Source organism: Oryzias latipes, chromosome 22, assembly GCF_002234675.1.
Source record: "Oryzias latipes chromosome 22, ASM223467v1".
Classification (NCBI taxonomy): Eukaryota; Metazoa; Chordata; class Actinopteri; order Beloniformes; family Adrianichthyidae; genus Oryzias; species Oryzias latipes.
Window position 1 is genome coordinate 12,337,384 of NC_019880.2, and position 26,665 is coordinate 12,364,048.

General features: G+C 38.9%; 2 protein-coding genes across 9 annotated transcripts in view; one reads left to right on the plus strand and one right to left on the minus strand.

The window, feature by feature from the left end:
• itpk1 (inositol-tetrakisphosphate 1-kinase) lies at nt 1–25,453 on the minus strand. 7 transcript variants are annotated; one of them, XM_011490365.3, is made up of 12 exons: nt 25,365–25,453; nt 24,610–24,709; nt 20,131–20,155; nt 13,861–13,986; nt 11,198–11,315; nt 5,468–5,566; nt 5,330–5,370; nt 5,127–5,183; nt 4,885–5,050; nt 4,191–4,258; nt 3,943–4,105; nt 1–2,115 (listed from the first exon to the last, which is right to left on the minus strand). In XM_011490365.3, exons 2-12 carry the CDS (start codon nt 24,702–24,704, stop codon nt 1,844–1,846), a joined length of 1,230 nt encoding a protein of 409 aa, XP_011488667.1. In that variant the 5' UTR covers nt 24,705–24,709; nt 25,365–25,453; the 3' UTR covers nt 1–1,843. The 7 variants fall into 7 exon arrangements, with proteins under 7 accessions (XP_011488667.1, XP_020569128.1, XP_020569127.1 ...); XM_020713469.2 differs by having other exon boundaries at nt 24,610–24,706; nt 25,365–25,437; XM_020713468.2 differs by having other exon boundaries at nt 24,610–24,706; nt 25,235–25,393.
• Nucleotides 25,349–26,665, plus strand: part of ubr7 (ubiquitin protein ligase E3 component n-recognin 7 (putative)) — a 4,715-nt gene continuing 3,398 nt past the window's right edge. For both annotated transcript variants that reach the window (XM_011490362.3, XM_023951871.1), the window contains exon 1: nt 25,349–25,474. In XM_011490362.3, coding sequence (XP_011488664.1) covers nt 25,371–25,474 — 104 coding nt within the window. In that variant the 5' untranslated portion in view covers nt 25,349–25,370. The remainder of the gene's footprint in view (nt 25,475–26,665) is intronic.

The following is a 26,665-nucleotide window of genomic DNA, read 5'->3' on the forward strand; positions in this document are numbered from 1 at the left end:
TAGGTTTTCACTTATTTATTTTTGTCTGTGTAATTGGCCCTTCAATTAAAAAAAAAAAGTCACAAATGTGGATTTTTGATTACAGAACCGATACAAAAAAGTAGTGCATGGATGTAAATCCAGGTGCACAAGTTTTGTACAAGACACCCAAGAAGTAAACATGGAGGCTGGATGGATATCAGGAAAACCACTGATAGGAAGAACCTAGTACAGTAAGGAACAAGGAATGGTACAGTTCAGTGGTGTGTGCACAGGGAAATTCCATATCAACACTGCCAGGTAAAGAAATCGATTCCTCTGAAGCTATTGTGGCTTTGGATGCTTCTCTGCACTCAGATGTTTAAAATCATAACATTCCATAAGCAATAAGTGGAAAAAAAAAATCTAAGCTATGATTTCAAGACATGTTGCTGGTGATGTGTTTGCAGGGATTTATGACGACAGAGCAAACCAAAGTGTAATCAATTCCCTTAGATATGGATCGGCAGCCGTCTGCGGGAAGAGAAAAATGAGCAGGTTCACACAAAAGCAGTCATTTTACCGCACAGCAGGTTGGCACTGGTTCCCACTAGTTACACCGTAAGATCATCTGTCCCTTTAAGACCGTCTGCACCAACATTTTTCCATTTAAATTTGTTATTTTTTGTTCAAAAGCTTCACTGCTTTCACATCATTTTATATAAAACATTTTCTCTTTTATTTCTATAAAATAAATGTGCTCTTCGTAAATCTTAAAAAAATAAATCACATAGTAAAGAGTGGGAACAACAGCTGGACCCTCCACCCACTTTAAATGTGAAAAAAAAAAAAAAAATCAAATACAGCAGCTGAATGAGAAAACCGACCAAATATCTGAGCTCGACTGGATTCTTATATGAAGTGTCACAATAAAGCAAATATTACCTATTCAGTGACCACAGAAAACTAAGTTTAGGGTGAATGATAGCACAGATTTACCGGTTCAGCCTCACGGCAGCTCTTAAAGTTTCTTGGTTACACCATGCTGGGATGAGAGGAAAGCTCACACTATACCACTGGAATTCTAATGTCGGAATTTCTCTGAAAACGTTCACAAACGAGCAGGAATGTGATCCTTTCTTCACTGGAGTGACTTCAAAAGTTGCACACGCATGCAGGAATTAAACTTAAAGTGGCTGCATAAATGAGGAGGACATGGATTTATATAGAAGAATTTAAAAAAAATCAGATGTTTTAAACAGTCATGAGGAATTTCTCTTTCCTTTCTACAAAGCTCCTTTACCGTGGGATTGATGGCACTCAGAATGATAAACTGCATGTTTGTTCCAACTAAGAAAACCCTTCTAACATTCATGTCCTCTGCCAGTCAGCAGCCTTGGATGTGTGGAGTAATGCCCACCGGTGCCCTCATTATCAGTGGTACTGACCACAAATACACACACAAGTAACTGGCAAAGCATGTTGCTGTGTAAATGTTTGTGTGAACCTGGGAGAGGGGAGGCTTAGACATTGCACATTTGGTGGCACATAATTCTCCAGCATGGATGAGGCCCTTTTCTTTAGCCATTCCATCTGGACCCTTTCACTATAGAGAACCCCACAGGAGAGAAAAAGCAAAATTAGGTCAAAGTTCCCAACAGTTCACATTACAGTACTCTTTAAGTCTTATTAGACAAAACATACAAAAAGGCAGAAAGACAAAAAGGTTACACCCAATCACCAATTATTTCAGTAACTATATAGGAAAAAGATTTTGATTAGATATATTAACATCATAATTACTTTGATTATTATCATTATTATTATTATCTTTGTGATTTGTTTTTTTTTTTCAGGGATCAAACACAGTGGGGTATGGACTCAGTCACTGGGAGGAAGCCTTGGTAGCTATAGTGGAGACACAGTGCTGCTGAAAGTTGGGGGACACGGCCGAGTTGCAGCCTAGTCTCTGCATGTCCTTCCCCCGCATGCTGCTGCAGCAGCCCAAGGCCGGGGGGGTGCTGCTGGGGACGGTGGTGCTGACGGGGAGGCCTTTGGACTGCTCACTGGCGGGGACAAAGTCAGGGCTGTGGCTCTGGAGCACGCTGCTTATGTGATTCAGCAGGTCATTGAAAAATTCTGGAACGCCTTCATAGCCTGCAAAGACAAGAAAACACAAACTGAAGACAAGTCAACCGCTTGTGAAGAGATTACAATCCAAATCCTGACTGTTCTTTTGATAATGTGACTTCTTTGACCTAATTAATGAATGAAGCCACAGTGAAGACACTAATCCAGACCCCTTAAAGTCATTTTTCACATCAACTGTTTACATCTCTGTTTAAAGTCCCACTCCGATCATCTTTTCATCAATTTTTAAAGCGGTGGGCTTTTAATTAGGATTGCTTTTCTAGGACATCGTTTCTGCAGAGCGCCAGTTGAAATTCACCTTTTAGTTGAGGGTAGTACCCCCCTCCCATCCCATTGCTGAGATTGCTCCGTTTGCACCACTGACTGAGAACTGGACAGAGACAGTGTGACGTCATCCATAGTAAAAGAGCTCGCTTCCGGTTCCAACAAATTGAAATGGATTCAGTCGCCTTTTTACCCCTCATTATGGACGTCGCCATGTTGGAACTAGAATTCATTGAGGAGGGATTGGTCCAAGTTGGTCCGAGTCAATATTTCCATGACATCCAAATCAGAAATGAGCTTGTTGGAAGGCCACATCCCTCCCACCGAAAGTGGGCTCTGGACAATCTGTCAATCATTTCGAACGCAAGACTTGAGACCACCTACTTTTACTGAGGCATCTAATTGGTCAGATTACAACTTAAATAACTTGCTCTTTAGAGAAAATATCATGAAAACAAACTAGGATTATCAAGAACATGTTAAAAAGGTAATTAGAGCAAGAATGTTACTCTGAAAAATATAAAGACTGAGTAATAACTGTTTATTTCTCAATAGAAGTTTATGGGATTTTGGCTTCTTGGAACCAGCAGTTACTTCCTGATTGGAAGGGGCCGGGTTACTCAGACCAGTTCTCTTATACAGTCAATGGCTTACATGCTCTCCCATTCAACCAAAAATGGTGAGCAATAATGGAGTTATCCAGTTGTGCAGTTTTGCAGCACATGCCAGCTCAGGCTAACACACACACATATATATATATATATATATATTTTTTTTTTCCCGGATACTTTATTTATCCATCAATGGGGAAATTCTTCTCTGTATTTGACCCATCCTGGACTCGGGAGGCGGTAGCGTTAAACGTCTTGCCTAAGGACCCTCACTGAGTGATGTTCACTGCTCACCATTGATATGGTAATTGCCCCCAGTACCATTGTTTCTTCCCCTCCGGGAATCGAACCCTGGATTCCTGCATGGTAGCAGCCTTGGCACCTTACCAACCGAGCTACTCAGCTGTTTCATGCATGTCATGCATCCATGACATACATGGATGTATGTCATGGATGCACATTTTCTACGTCTCAAATACTATAGTCTTTTCAAATGGCATTTTTTTACTTTATTAACAACAATTTGAATAATGAAATACTCTGAAATGCAACTTTGAGCTAAATTTTCTTTATAAACGTCCTTTTGGGGTTTTCCACAAAAACCATGTGAAAAACACCAAAAACACAATCTTTCATCACAGTGGTTCTTGAAGAACCTTTTAGATCCTCTTGGCCTGTTTCTACCACTTTTAGATATTTTAGGACTGAAACAGAGCAGATTACATTTTAGGAAAACACATCAAGTGTTTGTCAACCCTGGATAGCAGCTGTTGCTGCAAAGGGAAACCAAACACGTACAGGTATATTTGGTACATTTATTTAACTTGTAACAAAAGTAACTTTTAAAAAAACGTTTTTTTTAGACTTAAATGTGGCTTTACGGTCAGCATATTTCAAGTAAAGTTTTTTTTTTTTTGCTTCATGAATGACATTAAAATGATAAAAAGGTTGCACATACCAGGGAATGCATTGATGTCAATAATGGCGTGCTGGCCGGTTTGGTTGTTTATGATCACATCGATGCCAAACAGGGACACGCCCAGCTCCTGCTGCAGTGACCTGGAGAGCTCTCTGATGACATCATCACAAGGTGGCTGAGACACTCCTTCCACGTTTGCTCTCTACGGTAAGCAAATTTTTCACCGTTCCCATGACAGCCAGCATAAACATTTATATTCTTGCATGGTCATGACGTTGGAGACTTACCGAGGTCAAGTCTGACGACGACTCCGGCTTGGAAACATTGTGACTGTTGAAAAATATGGCTTTCCTGTCTGAAATGGGGACAAAGAAGAAAAAAAAAATTCACGCTTTTCCAGTGTGGAACAGTAGATGGCAGCAAAATGTAAGTAGTTCTGCAGAGCTAGCAGGAAACCATCTTTGCTTAAGTAAATACAACCTTCAGTTAAAAAAATGCAAAGTTAAAATTAAACTAACAGGTCTCAACACTTTACCAGATGGACAGAGCTTCAGAGATCTCAGCTGGAGTTTGTATCACTCTGCTGTTACATAAGGGTCTGTTTTCCTGTTGCACTTTTAAGCATTCCAGGAGGAAAGACACCATTCCCTCTGCACTGTTAGCCAAAACAGGCAACCGCACTGATAGTGAGAATGTTTGCATGAGGGCAACTACTGCACCAAATGCAAATCCTGGTGTCATCCTTCTCTGGGGGGGAAGCTCTGTATTTAGGTCACTTGTAATGAAAAACTGTGTTCATTACCAACAGCACGTACCGAGCAGGTAAACGTTTATTGAACTCTGGTTTTTCTCTCAGGCCTGCAGCAAACAGGTGCAATCACAGGGGCCATAAAGAGAATTTATGAGGTCTTTTATTGAGCAGTTTTGACAAGCTCTGCAAGTCGCACCGGTGGAGCAGACTGGACCTTTCTGTCTTCTTACCTGAAGGCCCAGCAGGAAAGTTTTTCAGGGAAGGTCTCTCCACCACAGTGTAGGAGTCACCCACCACAAAGACCTTGTAGAGGACTGCGTTGTGGTTGATGAAACTCTGGATTACGCACGGAGGGCTCACATTCTTCAGGTCCTCCTCACTGAAGATGATGGCCATCTGGGGACAGGGGAGCGACAGCCGATAAGGTGCAGAAATCACTCGGGTCACAAGTCAAAGTTTAGTCATAACCTACTTCAGAGCCGTCAGAGTGATGGAACGAGGGCAAGCATGACACAGATATTGATTTCCGCTGATACAGAGAAACATAAGGAAAAGCCCTTTATCTGTTTGTGCTGTTTTGGGTTTAATGACAATCCTGTGACAGGCCCGGTGTTTGTGTTCTCTGATAGGGAGGGAGCAGGGTGTGGGTGAACTCTGAGCCCTGCAGTCTCTTACCTCGTGCGAGTTGGTGCCATGAGCCACCCTCGTTTTGCAAACTGGAAAAGGAATCAAAGCAAGAGAAAACGTTAAACAGGCAAATCACGGAAAATAAAAGCACTTTGGGTTTGACAGAAGTGAGATGGAGGCACTCACTGAAGGGGAATGTGAGTCCTTGCTTCTTGATGTCCTCCAGCACATCTGGACTGCATTCCGTGTTCAGGACCATGAAAGGAGGAGAGCAAATCCTCTCATCTAATAAAAAAGACAAACACTTTAGAAACACACCAAAATAAAAGCAACTAGTATACATTTAGTACTTTTGTGAGATTTAAAGACTCACACTGATGTTTTTTTTTTAAATGTTTTTAACATTTGTCTGGGGATGGAGAACACAAAGAAAATGCGATGGGCGGCCCACAAGCTCCCTGCTCTGAGCTCTCAAATCTGCTCCATGCCAACTGTCTCGCCCACAACTCTGAGGTGAATTTCTAATGAACTATTGCTGCACTGCAGAAACTATGTCCTAGAAAACAACTTTTTCTTTTTTTTAATTTTAACTAAGAACGGGATTATCCTAGTTAAAAGACCACTTAAAAAAAACAAAAAACTTAAACTAGCTCAAAAGATGATCAGAGTGGGACTTTAAGGAAAACAAATTAAATATGAATACAAATGATCCTTGAAAGTCCCAAAAAAAGTTATAGTTGACAACTATTTTTATGTTAATTTTAATGTAATGCAATTAATCTGTAGGCAAACATAAAAAAGCAAATATGGATTTAGTAAAATCCTATAGAAATAATTCTAAGGTGTGTATCTACATTCATCTTTTCTTACATATATTTTTTGTCTACAATTGCTTGCATACATTACATTAGGTGTTTATTAAAGTAGTAATCATCTTTTTATTTTCATTTCTCATAAGGACAGAGGCTGAGATAAAAAAAACCACTGTGCTTTTGACCCCTTTTGGTCAATAAATTCTTTTGTTTTTACTTTTGCTTTCTGTACCGTTTACTTTCTCTTCCTCTTCATTTCATTTGTATTTGAAAAAATGTTTTTCTCTTCCATTCCATTTGTGACACACGAGTCTGGTAAGTGCACATTTTAATTTGGCCAAAAAAGGTTCAAAACAAACAACCGAGGCCTCCGTTCCTCTCTTCCCAAACACAACACCACTGCATGTTTGAGTATGACTTCAGAGGACACAGCATTATGCAAACCCTCTCTGCACAGTCTGCTTGTGTAACCAGTCTTCGTTGAGTCTTTCATGAGTAAAACCTCCCCTACACACACACACACACACACACACACACACACCTCATTTCGAAACACAATCAACATGCACTTTCACGAGGAACTGCTTCATATGAAAGTGTCATCAGATCCTTCAGCTGACAGACAACAGTCCTCCTGAAGAGTTCACCAGTTGCCTGGCAACAAACACAACAAGTGACACCGCACATTACACTCGTGCCACAGCGTGATTAAAGAGAATTCTGGGTTTTTTTCAAACCGGATCTCAAAAATCTCATCTTGGTAGATCAAAGAAGGTAGACTCGCTCCGTTAAGGCGGAAACAGAAAGTGAAAATAGCTGCAACTCAGACGTTCTTCATCAGGATGCATACGTGGAAATGCTCTTCCTCAGTCCATCGGACAATTAGATATATGTAGCAGATAAGGCACCAGCTTGGAGAGATCACTGAAGGAAATCAGCTGGGGTCAAAGGAGGAGCTGGCGAATGCTAATGACAGATGCACAATAGAGGCCGTGCCGGTCTTTGTATGGCGGGGGCCCCAGTGGTTGCTGCAGCTCTGGTTAGTGCTGAGGTCAGGACAATCTCATCTGCCCGCATTAAGTTCTGTCCCTGGAGCTGAACTCAGATTTGGAGGAAAGTGGTGATGCCTCATTTCTCTCCACACTTCTCTGCAGCCGTGGCTTTGCCTCATATTGGTTTTAGCCTGAGGATGCTGCATTCTCATTGTTGGAAACTGTATAAAAACTACAATTGACATTTTTTAAGACTTGTATGCTTCTTTTGTGTTGCCGTTTCTTTGAATAAAATTTCAGAAAGAGAATTATACATTTTAGATGTTACATTTTTACATAAAATTTTTGTTTTTCTATAAAATTGCTAGGTGAAAAACAAAATATATGCAATTTGGACATTTGTTCTTCCATTGTGTAATGCTTAGGAAGAGAAGGGGAGGGGGGGTGCATCACAATTCTGACTTGGGATTTTTGTACACAATGGGTCTCAAACCATATAGTTTAGTTTCAATGTTCGAATCTAAAACTTGGAAATATTTAAAGCATTTCACCTTATAAGGATGTAAAATTCGCAGCACGAATGTGGTAAAGAGATGCCACGCGGTGTTCCCTTCACTCAGAAACTGAAAAAAAGGTGAAACTATTTGCTCTTTTGAGTTGGTGTTCCAATTTTTTGGTGCTTTGCTAGAGATGACAGCCTTCCGGTCTCTTGCACATCTGATTTCATGTTCACTTTGTAACCAGTAAGCTGGGATGATTACCCATCAGTCATCCCTGCTACTCAGGAAAGTACTTCAGGAAACAGTTAAAAAGAAATATCCTTGACACATCAAGCTATCATGCTATCGACAGAAGTAGTAACATATTAAATATTTCCTATTTCATTATACGTATTTCTTACATAGAAACAGAGGAAGGAAGCACGAGAGTGTGGAGACAAGTTTGTGCACTGTGGTGGCTTGATCTTGTTTGACACTTTAGGAAGATGTGGGTGGCAGGGAGGTGCATTCTCTCGTTCTGTCTAAACATTGCTTGCATGCAGCAGACCCAGTGGAGCCAAGGACAACCTTTACTACAGGGATTTCCAAATGGCGGCCCATGGAGCACAATCGCTCAAAACAATGCTAATTAGGTTTGTTGACTGCATAAAAATCACAGCAGAATTCCCCCACGTGTGTTCAGTCCTTGAATGCAGCACATCAAGTGTAGAAACAAATGATTTTCAGCATAAAAAGTTTGATGATAGGAAACAGCAAAAACATGCGACTACTTGAACCGACACCAACAAGACAGGTTGAACGAATCATCAATCGACCCACTTAAAAACGGATGGATATTCCCTACTTTTTAAAGTCAAAGTGACCCACAAGTATACATGCCAACCTAAAAGCACATCCTATCCTATAAAAACATGCTAAAGCTAGCAACCTCTACCCAGAATCCAGTGCTAAATTCTGTTTACACCTGTTTTAACAAATGCAGGTTCAGAGTTCTGCCATAACGTTCAAAACCTTTTGTGCAAACTAGGGTATGTCAAGGAAAACTTTAGGGATCAGTTTTATAAGCTTAATGTTTCATGTAGAGAATATTCTTCAAGGTAATATTGTTCAGAAAAGACTTCGAAATTGTAACAGAAATAAGTGTACTTGGATTATAAGGGTCAAAACTATTTACAAATACTTTCATAGTGATTTCAGTCACTCACGGCTGCATTCATGAATCTCATTGTGATTGTTAGCTACAATAAAAGAGCTGCTGGCAGCTTTGTGCAGGTTCCAGCAGATAAAGATCCAGAGGGGACATCATTCTCTAGGCTGCATTTCAACTATGTCAAGATTCACATCGCTGGTTTAAGGGAACAGCACTGTTTGCAGACACAACACTGCTCGCAAAACACATAAATGACCAACTCACCTCTACATGTTCTTTTATAAGTGACATGTCACACATGAAACTGCGAACCTGCAGATGCAATTACTCATCGTTTATCCATCGTCTATTTTTAATAGCTAGGATTTATATTTACAAAGATGAGTCAAGGTTTTTTCCCATTAGTCACCATTAATCAATTGAGCCCAAAGGCTAAAATTAAACAGGCAGATCTAGTATTTATGTGCTTTAAGCTTCTATTTTGAAAGAAAAGACAAAGCTGTAAATAATCAGATTTTTTAGATAAAACACTAATCCTGCCTTTTTGCATCAAGTAAACAACAATTCTCAAAATGTCTGAGAATTAGAATCCATAAACAAATACAGATTCCTCTATTCTGGAATGAAACCTGTTCCTACAAAACAAAACAAATATTTACCTGAACTGGAGTCAAATTTAACAGCAAAAGGTTATCTTAAGGAGAAATGTCCCTTTTATCAGAGCTTCTTAAAACCCCAATGAAGAATTTCAAAGTAAAATTTACATTTCATCCACATGGTTTTGGGGACATTCTTGGAGCTGTAGCTGAACAGGAAAAAGCAAAGTTGACCCGACAACAGTGTCTGTTGTCTGTAGAAACAGTACAAATATAAAAAAACATATGTAAACACATCACCTATTAGATCACGAAAGGTATAAAGTTGAATAAAGTTAGTTTACTCCTTCCACCAAAAAAACAAATTAAAAATGCAGAACTAAGTTAACAACCATAAATCAACGGCACCAGTTCATTAGTGGCTGTTTTATACAGCAGATGACGTTGAAATGAAGCAACTCCTAATTAGAATTTGAACCGTTTGGAGCAGAATGGCTCTGTGACTGAGACCATTTAACACCGGTAGCCCAGTGAGTGACGGTAATAAGTTCACCTCCCCACAGAAAGGACAAGCACACCTCAAGTGCTTCCTGCAATTGAGTCCTACTCTGAGTCACGCAGAACATGGCAGGCTCCCCCACTGCCTTTTCACTGCCGTGTTGTCTTGGCAGCTCCTCCAAGACTCCATGAGAGTGTTTCTAGCAAAGACGAGCTCAAACACCTCCCACACCATCCACTGTTTCAGGCCAACCTTCACCCAGGTTTTGCATTCCTCTTCATTTTGTGCTGACAAATGAAAATGTATTCATGTACAACCCGCCGCATTCCGTTTTTTTTGTTAAAAGGTACAGTCATCGCTGTGATGCGGGATTAGAGTGGCTTACAGACAATGCTGCTTCCTAATGCTGGAGAGCTATGGTTGTAGACTTTTGTATGCAGAACATTATGGGCAGTAATGACAGCAGAGCAGCGTAAAAAACTAAAAAAAAAAAGGAAGAGGTTTCAATAAATGCAGCATTGTGTTATCTTCCTCTTTATACAAATTGCACTTGGAGAAGCGGAGTGATGAAGCATATATCAGCTGTTACGTAACGGCCATCACATCTGTTTGGATAAAGCGGCCTCTTCTCATGGCTCTATTTTAAGAAAGCAGCAACACAGCAGACATTCAGAAACAGCCCCTGATCTGTTGCTGTGACACCAGCCTGCAGCCCCACACGCACTCACGGGCAGCAAACAGTTAATAGGTTTACGTTCCCGCTCCATATATGGCGCTCAGGGAACTGTAGATGAGTCACAGGTGGGCTTACAGTGTTTGTCCATCAAGAATGCTCTTGTCGTCACTGCACCCAGCTATGACACGCCGCCTCCCGATTAGTTTATATTCACTGTGGCAGGAGAAGGTGCTGCTGGATTGACTCAAAGTGAAGCTTTGATCCAATAGACACACAAGTTCGTTTCAGGTAAAGGTGAGGAGAAACTGAGAGGGGCTCTTGTGGTGTCCAGACAAGAATTGAATCTTGTGCCAAAAACTTCTCATCTGCTTGGAAAATGGAAAAGCGTAATTCAAGTGAAAAGTGACTCATGTTTTAACAAGAGCAGGTCCTCTGGGGGTGATGAGGAAAGACAGACCCTGCAGGATTCACACCTCCATCCTCTTAATAGCGTTTGAGGACATGTTAAAAAAGGCAGAAGGCCGTCGTCACTTACTTTATTGTTTTAAACAACTTCTACTTTTAGATAACAGAGGATCTGATGATCCTCTTTTGTGTCCCTGTTCGCAGAAAAACAGAGAACCCTTTATAAACAGAAACGCATGATGCAACGCAGCCAATGTCACAGCTTCTGCCAGTTCAGACCATTTACCTTGCATACGGCTCTCTATTCTGTGGACCAGCTGGTAAGACTTGCAGCGATCCAGCAGAGTTCGGATGGCCGGTAGTGGATCCAGAACAACGGTCTCAGGGTGGGCGTCGATGTAATCCTTCAAAAATAAGCATAAAACGATAAAAATAAAAAATAAACACAGAAACATGGCACTTTAAATTCATACAGTTACAAAAGATTGTGCAATTCTGCACTAGTGTTTGCCTTTATATCTCTACAAACCCTGATATAGCAATGATACATTCATGTTTAGTGTAGTACAAATGCCCTCCCTCTGTCTATCTCGCTTCTCTCAGACTCATTATATAAAGTGTATTATACTTGTCAGTATCTGCAACTCAATCAGCGCCATCTGGGAGACACCACACCTCTTAATGACCTGAAACAGGGTAAACCAGCTAATGGATTTATGTGCTGATAGGTTTCTTTTTCTTACAACGGCAAGCCTCCATTATCATTTTGCTAATTGGAAAAATACCAGCTTTAAAACAAAGTATGTAGTGCATCAGGGCCGTGTATTCAAATAAAAACACATAGATGGTAATAAATATATAACAGGAGCATAAGGGATAGGAAATTAAAAGAGTTCAAGGGTCAGCTTGCTTCATTGTGCATGTATTTGTGTACAGGCATAAAAATACGTGAATTATGTGCCAGCATGTCTATGCAAGTTACACCCCAGCATCTTTGCATGGCCGGCTGATCCGTCACCAGAGGTCAGCCATTTTACATAACTGGACTCGTCTTCCCCTATTGTCTCTCCTGTCGGCTCTTTATCACCTCTCCTCCTTTAACGCTCCCTTTTCTTTCTGCTTATCAGTGTCTGATCTACAGAGCTCTACCAATGGCTCTTTTCAGCCAACCTTTAGTAATTCACTAATGCTGCCAGGCCGCTGGCTTATCTGCCAACTCAACTCACAGCCTGCATGTTTACTTGAACATCAGGAATTCGTGTATAATAATTAAAAAAAAATGATTTTGTAAAATGACTCGTACTAAAAGGGCAGACAAACACTCTTCTGTCAAAGACCAATTACCAAAATTTACGGCAATCTAAGAGACAAAAGCGATAAAAAAAAGCAGCTTGTAGCTTAAATCTTCCAAGAGTCTGGAGGAAAACTATGAGGTTGACAAAAACGTAGGAATTTCAGTATCTTGGAAAAATAAAAACGTAGAGGAGAGGATTTAGGTTCAAACGAGACAACAGCAATGTTGAAGAGGAAATGAGCCAGAGTTATGGCAGTGTGAGAGTCGGACAGGGCCAGACAAGAACTGTTAATTATTGAGAGCAGATCTGTTTCAAGTGAAGGGTAAGCAGATCAAACAAGCCCGTGACACCACATGCATTACATCTGAAGGAACTATTATTTTTTCACATTTGCATTTATCACATCCAAAAAGGGAGTTCTTTACAACTGTAACTCAGTTCAGGTTTGCCTATTCTGCGAAGATCTACTTTAGACAGGCATTTCCAATTTTCTTAGAAGTGTTAAGTGGGAGTCTTAAATCAGAATATAGTATACCATAACATCCCCTTGGGGTTAAATTCAGAACCTTAAAGTTATGTGCACATAGCTCAAGCATCGAATCTCTGAGGTTTGACAATGACAAAGGTTGACATTTCGTTCCACTGCAAAAAGGAACACAAGTTCTCTCCTTTGCAAACATGTGCTGTGACAATTAGAAATATGCCAATAATTCGCTCCCAAACAAGAATGTTTGGCTGTCACATATGACAGCCGAGTACAGGCACAAAGCCAAACTGCATCAAGCTCAGTGGTTAGCACTCTATCCTCACAGCAAGAAGTCCCCCGGTTCAAATCCCGGATGGGGGACCTGAAACAGAACACCAATGGGGAACCTTTCTGTGCGAGTTTCTCAGGGGACTCCGGATGGATCAGAATGTAGGGGAGCAGGTAGCTTGCTGCCTGCCCAGCGTATTTTCCTTGTCACAGGTATAAGCTTTTTCCAAAACATTTTCCATAGGAGTGGGTCTTTAAAAAATAAGTCTTCATTGATCTTTTCAATCAAGTCAAACGCGTTTAGATGTAGCCGTTACAATCATGTTGGTTCTACCGAATTTATCAGTGAAAAATGGCTTGCTCTGAGTCTTTCTGTGGATGAGCAAGAGTTTTCCAGAGACATTAAGGACATTTTTTATACAGATACAAAAGCAAAAGTTTTCCTAGTTTGTGATCTACAGCTCTTTGTGACACAGTTATAGTAAACCCTGAAAAAGTCAACCCTGTAAAGTGTTTTCAGTTACACCATGTAGGTAGACTGAGTCAACACTTTCTCTGACATTTTATATTCCTTTATGATCTTGCACGGTGTCTGCCCGATTCTTTGAAAACCTTATCTGCCCGATTCTTTGAATTTGTTATCATATTCCTTGAACACGGGCACCTACAATATGTGTATAGTAAGCGTACAATACAAATGTATATCAAGGTTAGGTGTTGTATATAACAAAGGCTCCATCAATCAAAAATACTGACATTTCTTTTACATTTCTTCTCTGAAGCTTCGGCCATTCTCCTAAAAGACATGAAATCCCCCAAAACAACTAAGAACCACGGCTCCGTTTTTCACTACCCTTATTAATGTTCCAAGATCACGAGGAAAATAAAAGAAATGCATACCTGTACTCTTTGTACCAACATCACCGCCTGGGAATCATTCTGGTCAGCTTCCAGGATCAGGTCAGTCAATTTGTGGATGATGACATCCAAAGGACCTTGGTCCTCCAGAGGTTGGCTTAAATCCAGCTGTGAAATGAAACAGCAGAGTTAAAACACAGATTTTTTGAATCGTGCCATTTGGTACAAGTTTTAATATTTATATAAAAAATAAACATAATAATAATTGATTGGATTTATCTGGGCTTTCCCAGACACACAAAGCGCTTACAATGCATCTCCATTATTCATTCACTCCTCGTTCATACGTGGTGATGTAACTACTGATACAGTCACAGCTGCCCTAGGGCAGACTGACAAGGGCGTGGCTGCCAGTACGCGCCTACGGCCCCCCTGACCATCACCGGGACATTCATACGCATTCACACACCAGTGGAGCAATGATGGAGGCAGGGAGGGTGAAGTGTTTTGCCCAAGGACACAACAACAGTTAGCTGGGGGGAGCGGGGATCAAACTGCCGACCCTTCAATCGTTGGCTGACCTGCTCAACCGCCTGAGCCACTGCTGCACCATATGAACTAAAATCGTGACTAAACATAAAAGGTTTGTCAGGCTGCAGGAAATAAAATTAGATTCTTTTACACCCTCGGGTGAGAGGATATTGCAAAAAGTGAAGTAGCACAAGTTGTGCAGCTGCAGCTCAACTCTTGGCACAAATTAAAAAGCTGGAAAACAACTAAAAACACAAAAGTTTAACCAGATACAAACAACTATAATCAGTATTTTTGTCCTCCCTCTCCCACAGAAAGTTAAACCAGGTATTTATGCTGATCTGCACAAAAACTGCCAGTGGATGCAAAGGTACCAATACATTCTGACACGACATCTCCCATTTAAGCAATTGCAGGCAGCACTTAAAAAAGATCCCTGCTGGATGAAAGAAATAATAAAGGACCTAGAAGTGTCTACAAAAAGTAAAAAGCATTAATAACAAACGTGCGTTTTACTTCTTAGAGCAAAGTGCTATAAACAGAAGGTCATGTTGTTAAACTTTTGTTCTCTTTTTTTCCACATCAATTTTTTTCTTCTAGGAAACAGTGGGGATGAGTGCAGCATCGTCTTAATATATGACTTTGACTCCAGTTCAGCTGTAATTTATGCTGCATTTATTTTAAACTGGAAAGCATTTTTTTCCAGTTTTAGATAGACTATGACTTTTCTTTCAGTCTGGCTGAGCATAGTGAACAGAGAGTACATACCAATTTAGCATTCATTTCAAGTTTAACCCTGAAGGAAAAGCGCCTTTGGTGCGCTCTGATAGCAGTGCTGCTGTTGCATCAACATCATTGCTGATGGAATGACTGGCTCTTTACAGACCAAAGACAAAACAGCCACTCCTGTATAAATAGATTGGCCTTGGGTAGGACCTACTGTCCTTTGTGCTGTCAACAGGGCATATAAAGCAGGTATGAATACACCCTAGCCACACAGGTGGGGATCAATGAAAACGCTGTAAAACTGCAGTTTCAGTTAGCTTAAGGTTGGCCGCAGCCAGGGACAACATTTGCTGGTTAATGATTGAAAGAGGTGTGAGGGATAGATGGCTAATCAAGAGCACCCTTTGCTCAGACCTGGAACCTCACTCTTCCTTGAATGTAAAGCAGTTTGAATCAAAGACGAAGCTACTTTTATCACAATAAATTAGGAAAATCCAACTAAATGATCAAAAGTAAACATAACTATGCTTAGTTTGCCCATAGAGTAGATTTGATTGTATAGCTATGCCAAAAAAACAAAAACCAATCTTACAATAATCAACAATTTTTTATTTATTTATGCTGCGTTAGGTAATTGGGTAAGCCCTTATTGTGCCATATCAACTAGATTTTTCCCCCCATCCCAATACTGCTCGATTTCATTCCAGTAGCCTGTATGAACTTGCCTCTAAGCTTCATGTAACACGAGCAACAACAGACGCACACAAAATTGTCTGCTGGAAGTTCACGCTTGTCTGGAAATGACACATTACATTTTTTTATCTGACTGTGTCTTCATAAAAGTTTAAATGAACAGAAATCAAATGAAATATCACACATTTATCATGACAAAAGAGGATTTCTGAACAAAATAAAATAAACGGAGCAGACTTTGATAATGATAGAAGATCACCTATAGATTCGCAATAAATAGCATGATACCCAAGACGACAACACACCACATTGAGTTCCAAAAAAATTATTTAGATATATTAACTCAAAAGTGAGACTGAGGAGGTGAGGCAGAATGCTTTAACCCTTGTGCTATCTTAGGCACTTTAACATTGGGAGTTGGGTCATTTAGACCCACTAGACAGTGCGCTGAACCTTTTTTCTTCAATGATTTGTGATCTTCACTGGTGTCCATGGATTACATGAAATCTTTCCACCTTTATCCACCTTTGTCATGGTAGGGAGAACACGTCAAAGTAAGGGTGGGGTCATCTAAGATAGCACAAGGGTTAAGCAGAAAAACAAAATGTAAAATGAAGGCTGTTGACGCAGAACTTCAGCAGAGGTTATTAGGAATTATGTGCTTGACAAACACAAACCATGCGTTTCCACTGAACAAATAAAACTCTGCTCTCGTGATTTTACCCCCAGTATTTCAAAAACACTGGTCATATTCACAAATGTCACCACCAAACTGTCCGTTTCCTGGTCTTTAAAGCTGGGTTTTATAACCTGATAAAATGACAGATACGTTGACTCAGACATGAACAGCTGGGTGTGTATATGTGTATAGAAGAAATACCCTGCTTACACAACACAGGGCCTATACATGAGTTTGACCCTCTCAAAAAATAAAACACTCATTCAGGTCAACACCATTGGACAAAAACTCGTCCCAAAGGTCACCACTAAAGTCATTGATGTCCTGCTAAATGCTTAAAGCAGAAATGTTATCTGACGTCTTTCCAAGTCCCTCTGGGACAGAAAGCTAAAGCTGGGCCACAGTTGAGACGAACAGCGTGGAAAAGACTCTCCTGATGGGAGCGGGAAGGTCAGGGCCACTACATTTTGATGTAGATTACAGTGGGCCGTTCTTCTGTGGGAATCTTACGAACATCCTTTTGAGGCAACATAATCAAAGAAAAGTTGTGCAGATCATTTTGCATCAAAGGGGATGACTAAACTCTCCTGACTTGCATGACTGCAGTTGAAGCCTAAAGGAATCATGCAGTCAGGGCAGAATGACGCAACCAATGGCCGCTCAAAGTTGACAACTGACACTTAAAAGTCAAACAGTGTGGGTGCGCAAAAACAACTATGTCTTCCCCTTGGATCAAATATAAAAAGTGAAGATGGGATTGTTGTTCTCAAGAAAAAAAAAAATCTACTGGTCAAAACCCACGAGTACACATGGAGAAAGATGTCATGTCCTGCCAACAGTCTGGCAGCTCGAGATGAACAAACATTACTTTGTTGCTTTAAGGTGGAGTCAGAATTACTTTTATTGATTTTTAGGTTGCATAGAACGTAGAAGTGCATAAGAAGTAAACCGTCAAACAAACGGAGACTAAGTTCTGTCATGTGAAAATGAGAAATATTTTTGTTGAACTGTCAATATTAGCACAGAGAGGGAAACAAACGACAACAATAATATATCATACCGCTTTACAGAGCAAATAATCTTAGGAAATTCCATCTAAATGTGCCCCATTGAATTTTCAAATGAATTTTACAAGGAAATTGTTATAAATGCTTTTAAGCTTCCACATTTTAACCACTTGCCTAACAAGTTTAATCATCCCGATGACAAAAATAACTCAAGAGTTGAAGTTATAGACATAAACGAGAACAACTGACAAAAGTATTTTATTCTTTGGGAAATCCTGACAAAATCAAACTAAAAGGCTAGCTGAGTTCTTCAGGGAAGCAAAGATTAATCTATATAAAATAAAACTATGGCTCTCTGATTTTCAAACCCTTTTGTATTTTTCCACGAGGTGAAATTTGAAACACAACAACATGGCAGATCACAATCAATGTTTTGCCCTTGGAGAAAAACAAAATCAGTAAATATTCTTATACTGGGATGGTAAACATACTGGCCTTCTGGGGGAGATCTACTCATCGTTGGTTATCTGCTACTGAAATGCCATCTCCAGGGTCAATCTGTCTGTCACTCTACAGGGACAAGGCCAGGTGATTAAACTGACTGAAAAAGATAAGCGTACAGCCATAACCCATCGTTACCTTCCACTGAAGGTTATCCACACAACAGCTACACGTCTATCATTCCCCAAAACAACCCAGAAAGAGTAAAAAAACAAAACAAAAAAAAGGCATCAGCTTATCTTCAACTGAACATCATCTGTATATTGTTCAGCCTTGGGAACTCCATTCATAACCACCCCCTTTAAAGCACCAACGCTCACTAGACTACTTCACACTCTACTATTAAATTACTTCATTCACCATTATCAATATATCTACCAGGTTTCATGAACTTCGATGCATCAGAAATACAAAATTTACGAAAATATTTAAACAAAAGGGGTTCAAATTGGAGACTTTAAATACTCAAGTCTGTAAAAGCAAAAGTCTGCAGCGAGTACCAAAGGCTACTGGGTTCAGATATTCATGCTGAAACTGGAGAAGACATCATTGTTCAAAGATGTAATGCGCCAAGGCTAAAGCAAGACAATGAAAGCCTTTCTCTTTGCCTCACTACACTATAGGCTGTAAGCAGGCAGCTCAATCTGTGCACTCAAAAACACTTGTGTTTCCTCTATATTATAGCGTAAAGAGAGGATAAAAACTGGTACATTTAGACAGGAAAACCCCAGCAACGGCAGTTGAATACACATAGCTGCTACTTTCTGAGAGTCCATGAGGATCCGTGGTCTCCCAGGAGAGGGTGACTGTGCAGTGGGAAACAAAGCCCTGCTTACTTTGGGACAATTCCCAGGACAAGGCTGAGACAAGGCTGATAGCTACAGCACAAGAGCTTCAAAGATAAACAAATAAAATAAACTAAATAAGAGAGGAGCTAATAAATAGAAAATTTAGATTATAACAGCAAAGCACCCAACCGCTTTAGACATGGTGACAATCGTTCTGAGTTTCTCTGTGTGCCGCTGTGTTTACTTTCAGCTGTGAGGTGGTTTGAATGATTTCCAGTTAAACTTTTGTTCCAGAGGCCTGTACTTATGTGAACTCAACCCAGGTACCTTGACTACAGCTAGATAGTGGCTCAAATAAGACATTTCTAGCACATTACGTTCTAAACACAAAATATTCAAAAGGTAGAAACTCACTAAAAAGTTAAATTTACCCCCAACAAAAGCACTTTTAATACCTTAAGAAGCAGCTCCCTACTAACTTTAAAGTTTAAAAAATGACAAACTCTCACTCCCTTAAAATGAGTAACCATTCCTACAAATCATATTCTTATGACTAAAGTGCAGCTGTTTTTTCCAGATCGGTCATGTTACAGTTTATCAGAAAAAAAAAAAAGTTCTCATTTCCATTTCCTTGTTATCAATCGAGTCAAAAAGAGTTCTGGCGCCAGACTATGGTCTCTTCCTCATGGCAACCGACAGCATAACATCAGCGGACAGCAGCTTCTTATGAGTGAATGGCATGTTTTCTGATTCAGACGTTGCTCATTTGGCCTCTTTTCGTACCTCACAATCGTACACAGCAGCAACAGAGGTGACAGTAGAGGGCAAGACGGTTCCATTCACAACGCACAGAAAAGAGGGTTTACAAAGTCTGTAAAGCTGTTTCTCTTGGTCTTCTTTAGTATTTTTTTGTTTTGATTGCTTGAAATAAACCAATTTCAAATACAAAATGATGAGCGAAGGCAGATCTATTAACACCAGGATTATAGGATCATGGGATACATTTTTTTAAAAGAAATATCTGAGTATGTAAAAAATAGATTTGTTGTAGAGTCACCTCAATAGTGTGGCACTTAAGTAATAAAACTGGACCTAAAACTATCCCACTTCATGAAACTAAAACAGAAGATCATTGAGACTAAACTACAGTTATGTTGCTTCTTCAGATCAGTTTTAAATACCTCAACATTGTATCTACAAGCCGTGAACAAACTAAGTACAAAAAAAAAAGAAAAGAAAAACTTGGGGGTGGACTAATGAGTAATATTACTCTCCAAATCATCCCTTACAAATGTGGTATATCGTATCTGCAGTGAAAATGGCAATTTTATTTTGTTTGAACCCATAGAAAAAAAGAAATGAACTAAATATACAATGATCTGCTTACCTGAACAACATCTATCCCTCTTTTCCTAAAAAAAAAAAAGAGACAATATTTAGTTTAACATAAATTAATAGAGCAGTGTTGTCAGAAACAGTTGTCACACACTTTTTGAAATAACATTATTGCATGCAATATAACATAAGACATGTCAGTATTAAACATGTTTTATAAATGAATAGCAAAAAAAAGAGGCATATCAAATGTCCTTAAACCCTTTTAAATGTTTATTGGTTCCCATTTCTTCAATGGAATTACAACAAACACCCGGTGGAGAATTTTTCCACAAGCCCCACTGAACTGGCTTTTCTGTTGTTCAACTTCTCAGAACAAAAAGGGCAAACACATACACACAAAACACACAGGACAACACAAAGTGCCAGCTCCTTCTTACTAGAACTTACAACAACAACAATGCAAACATTACACCAGTGCTAGATCAGCTTGTCCAAACCAGCTGTTTCTGAGATTACACTTTCATGGTAACAAAAGTGGAGCCATTCACTGCTTCACAGTAATGTGAGTATTTAATTCCACAGCTGGCCTGCTTCATGTCGATTGAGCTTCAGTTTCAGCCCACATCAGACAGAGATCATTTGCTCTCTTACACTGTAACAAAGCCTGTCGAATGAAAAGGATGAGGATGGGACATCCACCAAAGAAGCAAGTCTAAGGTCAGATGTTCTTGAAATGGTTTAAGAAACAGGTCAGTGTAACTGTACGATGTGGTAAACCAGAATGTGGTGACCCTTGTTTACATATAATCCAATGAACCTTTAGGCTCTTTGTTTCTATATGGATTGGAGTAAAAGGGCTGTGTGACTGATAAACAGAAAGAGTCCTGACCAGCAGGAACCCCTTTGAGCCAGCTGAATGAGACAGGACAGAGTCTTGGGTGATGTACCTCACAGAGCCAGCTGCATGCTACATGAAGAGAGGGAAGCAACACTATGTAAATATGAAGTGAATTATAATTAAGAAGGAAACCAGTAAAAAGATAAGCGGTCATGTTTAGTGTTGTGAAAAACTGTTTGCTCCTGTCCTCATTTCCTTTTTTTTTTTTTACAAGATTGTCTCACTTAAATATGTGAGATTATCAACAAAATTAAATTAAAGAAAACTTTAAAACAGAGGCATTTATGAAAAATGGGGGGAAAAAAATCTTTGAAACCTACACAACTCAGTAAAGGTCGGTTTATGACTGTGCTGGGCTAAAAAGGCTCTGTGTTGCACAATTCATAAAAAAATAAATAAATAAATAAATCAGTTCTGTAAAAACAACAAACAAAACAGCGTGAAGAATTGTCCAAGTTTTGTTCCCCAAGACTTCCGTGAACTGACTAGACTAAAGTTTGATTTTTTTATTTATTTGCATGCACACCCTTGCATCTTGTGTGAAGGTAGCAGCATTTCAGAAAAAGCAGACTATAGAAAATGTCAAAAATGGAGGTGGGAGTGTGATGATTTGGGGCCGTTTTGCTTCTTTATTGCATGCTTTAGTACATTAAACTACATTTTAAATGTCCTAGCTCTATTCTGGACTTGACGCTGAAGCACACGTTGGTTCCGCAGCAGGACAGTTATTCAGAACATGCGTGGAAACCCAGTTATGAAGGCTTAGGGAGAACAAAAAGCCTTTGGAGGGGCCTCAAAGTCTTGAGATAAATCAGATTGAGGTTCTGTGGGATGACTTTACAAAAGGTACTGCTCGAAAACTCTCCAATATCACTGATTTACAACAATTCTAAAAACATGAGTGGGCTCAAATTCCTCCACAGCACTGCAAGGATTGATTGTCAGCTATTGGCTATTCTGTTGTTGCTAAGGATTATTACGGCCAATTGTTTTTTCACACGAGTTTAGATTTTCCCTTTTAATACTAAAGAGCAAAAACGTTTGTAATACATTGTTTTGCATTAAAAAAAAAGTTTTAGGATTTTGGTGGCCGGCGTTTTGTCATTTGTTGACTAAGTAATAAAGATAATGCACATAAATATTTTCACAAGCAGTAAAGCTGACCTTTGTGAACTAAAACCACATTTCTTAAATATCTGACCTTGATAATTTACTTTCATCAGCTTTGAGCACAGAGAGGGTGGGCTGGATAAGAAAGGGAAAGGTTCTCGGAGGTTTATGAAGAGATTAAAAATGTGTGGATTAAAGTGTTCTAATCTGTGCTGGCTTAATCAGGTCACTTGGTGAGGCAACACCCCTGTTAGAAAGGTGAAAATCCTGTCAACAAAACCCAACCTGCTGGTGTACATTTTTGCAACATGACTTGCGGGGCTGCTTGGTGTCCTTGTTTTTTTTCCATTCATCTGACATTGTACTTTCTATTGTTTTACTTTTACTTTAGATTTGACAGTAGGCATTCAAATACATTATTTTGAAAGATGATATAATAAGGGAGGTGTCAAACCCTTAACCTCTCCTATAATCCAACATGCCAACATAGTCCAACAATGCAAATAGGAACATTCATGTCTGCAGCAAAAGGGAAAAAAACTCATAATCATATCTTAAGCAATCCCATTTGTTTGACACAGATAAGCTCCAGTACAGTAGAACCCATTGATGTTGGCCTTTTCAAGCTCTTTGAAAGAGCAGACAGACACAATGAACCAGCAGTAATACATTTGTACAGATAAGTGCATTTTCTGCTGACAAACAGAACATCAACAACATTTCCACTTCAGACCCTGAGATGTTTAAAACACTTTTTATTTTATATATATATATATATATATAAATGACTTGGCAGGATTGCAAGAAAAAATATGAGCCTACAAGATATTTATATCTGTTAAATAAACATTTGTGAAATTTCAATGACAACAAAAATGCACAATTTCATATTGTAATGCTATCACAATAAGAAAAAAGCTGTTTTCAAGATGAAAGATTTAATATGATGCAAAATGGTTTACTTCAGTCAAGGACATAGTGAGTAAAAACGATAAATTCTTTAAATGTTTAGCCATAAACTGCAGTACGGCCAAGGTGATAACTGAATAACAAAAATAGTTTTAAAATTGTAAAGAAGGCATAATGAATAAATCTGGCAAATGTATGAGTTTACAGTTAAAAACGGCACTAAAAAAGGGCTTGATGCTTTGAAAAGCAAAATGGCAAAATTTAAATTTGTACAACCTTCCTGAAGAAACATTCAGATCAATCAAAGTACACTGTCCTGTCCCAGTTTGATGCAGCAGTTTTTACAAATTTGAAACGTGAAGGCAGCAGTCAGCTTCACGTCAAGATTGTCCGTTAGTCAGAAGAGTGCTCACTCTTGTCCATAAAAACCATCGATTAAAAATATTCCTCATATCCTATACAATCACGGAGCCTAGGTTCAGAGAAGCGTAGAGCACTTTTAATCAGCTAATAACTTTGTTGTCATATAGCAAAGTTATTATTGTTGTAAATCAACCAACAAATCCACAAACAGGCAATAAAATCTATGGGAAACCTCCTCTGTAAAATGAGACAAGTAATAAAGTAAACCTTTAGATTTATTGGTTTTTAAAGTACGAATAAAACTTTTCCAAATCCAGGTGACATTAAATATAAACTTGCCATTGTCCTTGTGCGTTCTGTGATTAAATTTCACCGGTGGATTTTAAGTTCACGATAATTTAGTTCTTACTTGCAGCCTGTCTCGACATAGTGGGATTTAAGCAAACAAATCTAAAAACGGTAGCCTTACTTTTCTCAGTGAAACAATTGATTAATTTTAAGACTTTTAAGATTAAGAATTTTAAGATTAATTTTTTATATTTAATTTTAAAAAATGTTTTAAAGGTAACATTTGCAGATTTTGAAAATGGTTCAATATCTTCCAGGGATTCTGGTATTACAAACAAATGAATTTTAGTCAGTAAAAAAAAAAAAAAAAAAAAAAAAAAAAAATCATACTATGTAAAAATTGTTGACCTTTAAAACATTCTTCCCACTCAAAAATGTCTTTTTTTTTCCAGTAGGACAACTTGGAATCAAACTGATGTGCTTTCAAACATTGTGTTCAAGTTGCTTTTTTAAAACTAATAAACAAAAAACATTCTTTGGTAAAGAAGGGAGAAAATGTTTCATTCTAAAAAGGACAGACACAAGAGTAAACATGAATTTTTGTATTTGAACTTAAAAAATAAAAAACACATTTTAATTTCTACTTTTAATATTTAAAGAAATTCCCAACTTTCTTTCCCTTTTTGTGTATAGTTTTAATTTTATACATGCAGTTTAAAAAAAGTCATAAATAAAGATGGCCTGAAAGAGGACTACATTTCAAAAGATTACAGCATTGAAGAGGCTATAAAACGGAAAAATCAGGGGGAAAACATTAATAAAACAGTTTAATTTAAATCCAAGTTTAGAGGCATATTTTCCAGCATGGCCTTTAAAAAAGGTGTGAAACCATGTATTTTGTGTGTGTGTGATGATGAATTTTACTGTGCCAACGCAAAACTCAGCTAAACAAACGCTCACCTGCACAAATCAGCAAAGGCCTGAAAATTCAGTTTCTTCATCTTCTTCTCGCTGAGCCAGTAGCCGACTCTCCGGCCTTTCAGGAAAGTCTGCATCTCTGCTGTTGAGCAAAAAGTGTTTTTTTTTTGTTTTTTTCTGGAAGTGAATTGTGCAGGGAAAAAAAACAGGCTCAACCTGCGAGACAGAAAGAACGAGATCACCAAATAACCGCTAGGCAAGTGTAGTAACAGATTGCCAGTTGAACGAAAGTTACAACTCGATTATGAATTCTTGCTCCATCGGCCAGAATTGTCGCTTTCTAACAGTTTGTTTCCAAAACAGCGCTACAAAAATATAAAATTAGAGAGGATGTGGTGGGTTCAGCATCAGGCAGCAAACTGACCGCTTGTTAACTGCTAATGTTAGCTGGCTAGCTGCAAACTGACAATCAGCTAAGCGATTCAAATAACAAATATAAAGCTAGGTCGCAAACAAGGCAAAGAAATGTCAAAGCGGTGAAAGCACGCGTACCTGTTTAGGCGGCTCAAATGAACAGAGCTAGCAACAAACCGTTAGCATACGATGAAGCAAGTGAGTTAACTAATTTAACATGACAGCGAGAGCCTATGGTGGTGAGCTAACTAACCTATTAGTTTTAGCACAGTTCCGCTCCTATGTTCTTCAGAAACTATCTTGGAGAGTTTTCCATTCCCGGTCCGTGTGTTGACGAAGCAGAAAGAGCCGAGGTGACAGATGACAGGCGCAGCTGAACTCACGTTGAGATGTTTCTGCTGTTTCTCTCAGGCTCTGACCCTACTGTACACACCCAGGATCCTGAGGACTGGTGCTGCTTTCACGGCGCCCTTGGAAATCACAAGCTCTCTACGTACGTGCTTTTATTTGAGCGCTTTGTTGCCTAAACAAATGATTGACACTCCCGTTATCTTGTTGATCTTGACACAGTAGTTCTAGGTTTCTAAACAAAATGCCCAAATAATATTATAAGTTTTAAACTGCATTATTTTAGGTTACAAAAAAAATAAAATAAAATAAAGGGTGTTGTGTAAAAATGGGTTGTTTTTCTGATAATGACTTGAAGTATCGACAAATATTTTTGTCCCAAACTTTTATATATTTTTTACACCCCCCCCCCCAAAAAAAAAAAAAAAAAAGGAAAGAAAAAGAAAGAAAGAAAAGAGCAGGACAAACATTTGAGCTAGATCGTACTTCCGGCTCATCTGCCCACAGATGAGCCAGAGATGCATTCACAGACCCAGTACGGCGCACTAGAAACTTGCACTTAATACACGAGGTTAGACACAATGTCACCATTAATAAACGGGATAGTTGGGAAAAATCCATCAATGTATCAACACACGGTTGTTTGCAGGAATGTCGCCAGATTTATAGAAAGAGCGAATTCTGTTTAACGCATTTGAAGCGAAGGTTGTTCAGTACCGCCACCTGCTGGACATTTGTGCAAACGTGTAGAACGTCTTTTTCCATCATGGTACAAAACCATGTAAACGCACCAACTGGAAATGAACTATTGGGTTTCATAATAATATATATATTTTTAAATCGCAAAGAAGTTTTATTACCAAAATAAACATTTTTGAAAATTCACAACTGCTGCCTAAATATTGCTCAGGGCTGTTAACTGACAACTAAAGGTAAAAAAAAAATCATATACAGCTTCATAAACAACTCAACACCTATTTTTTTAATGTCCAGTGATCCAAAGCTTCTGGCAAGATTTTCATAACTGGCTCAGAAAATTAACCTTATACAATTCACAAAAGAAGATATTTTGTTTTTTTAAAACAGTAAGTTGACAAAAGAGACAACACTAGTAAACATCCTCCTGATTTTTGGAAAATATCAAATTCATAAAAAAATTGAAAAAAGACTGATCGATTTTTCTGTGCTTTAAAAATGAATCCACACTGAATTTATCCTATATGAAATGTATTCAGAACTCAAATCGTTTTATTAATGACATTTGTAAATCTGCTACAGAATGGTTACTAATCTTGGGTCAAGATTGATAATTGCCTGGAAAGTTAATTTATGCTGA

Excerpts from the sequence above, each read along its gene's own strand:
- itpk1 (XM_011490365.3), bottom strand. The coding sequence starts at position 24,704 with ATGCAGACTTTCCTGAAAGGCCGGAGAGTCGGCTACTGGCTCAGCGAG. Across the intron at positions 11,316-13,860 it reads TGTTGGTACAAAGAGTACAG|GATTACATCGACGCCCACCC; the intron begins GTATGCATTTCT and ends TTATTTTTGAAG. Across the intron at positions 2,116-3,942 it reads TGACATCAATGCATTCCCTG|GCTATGAAGGCGTTCCAGAA; the intron begins GTATGTGCAACC and ends TTGTCTTTGCAG.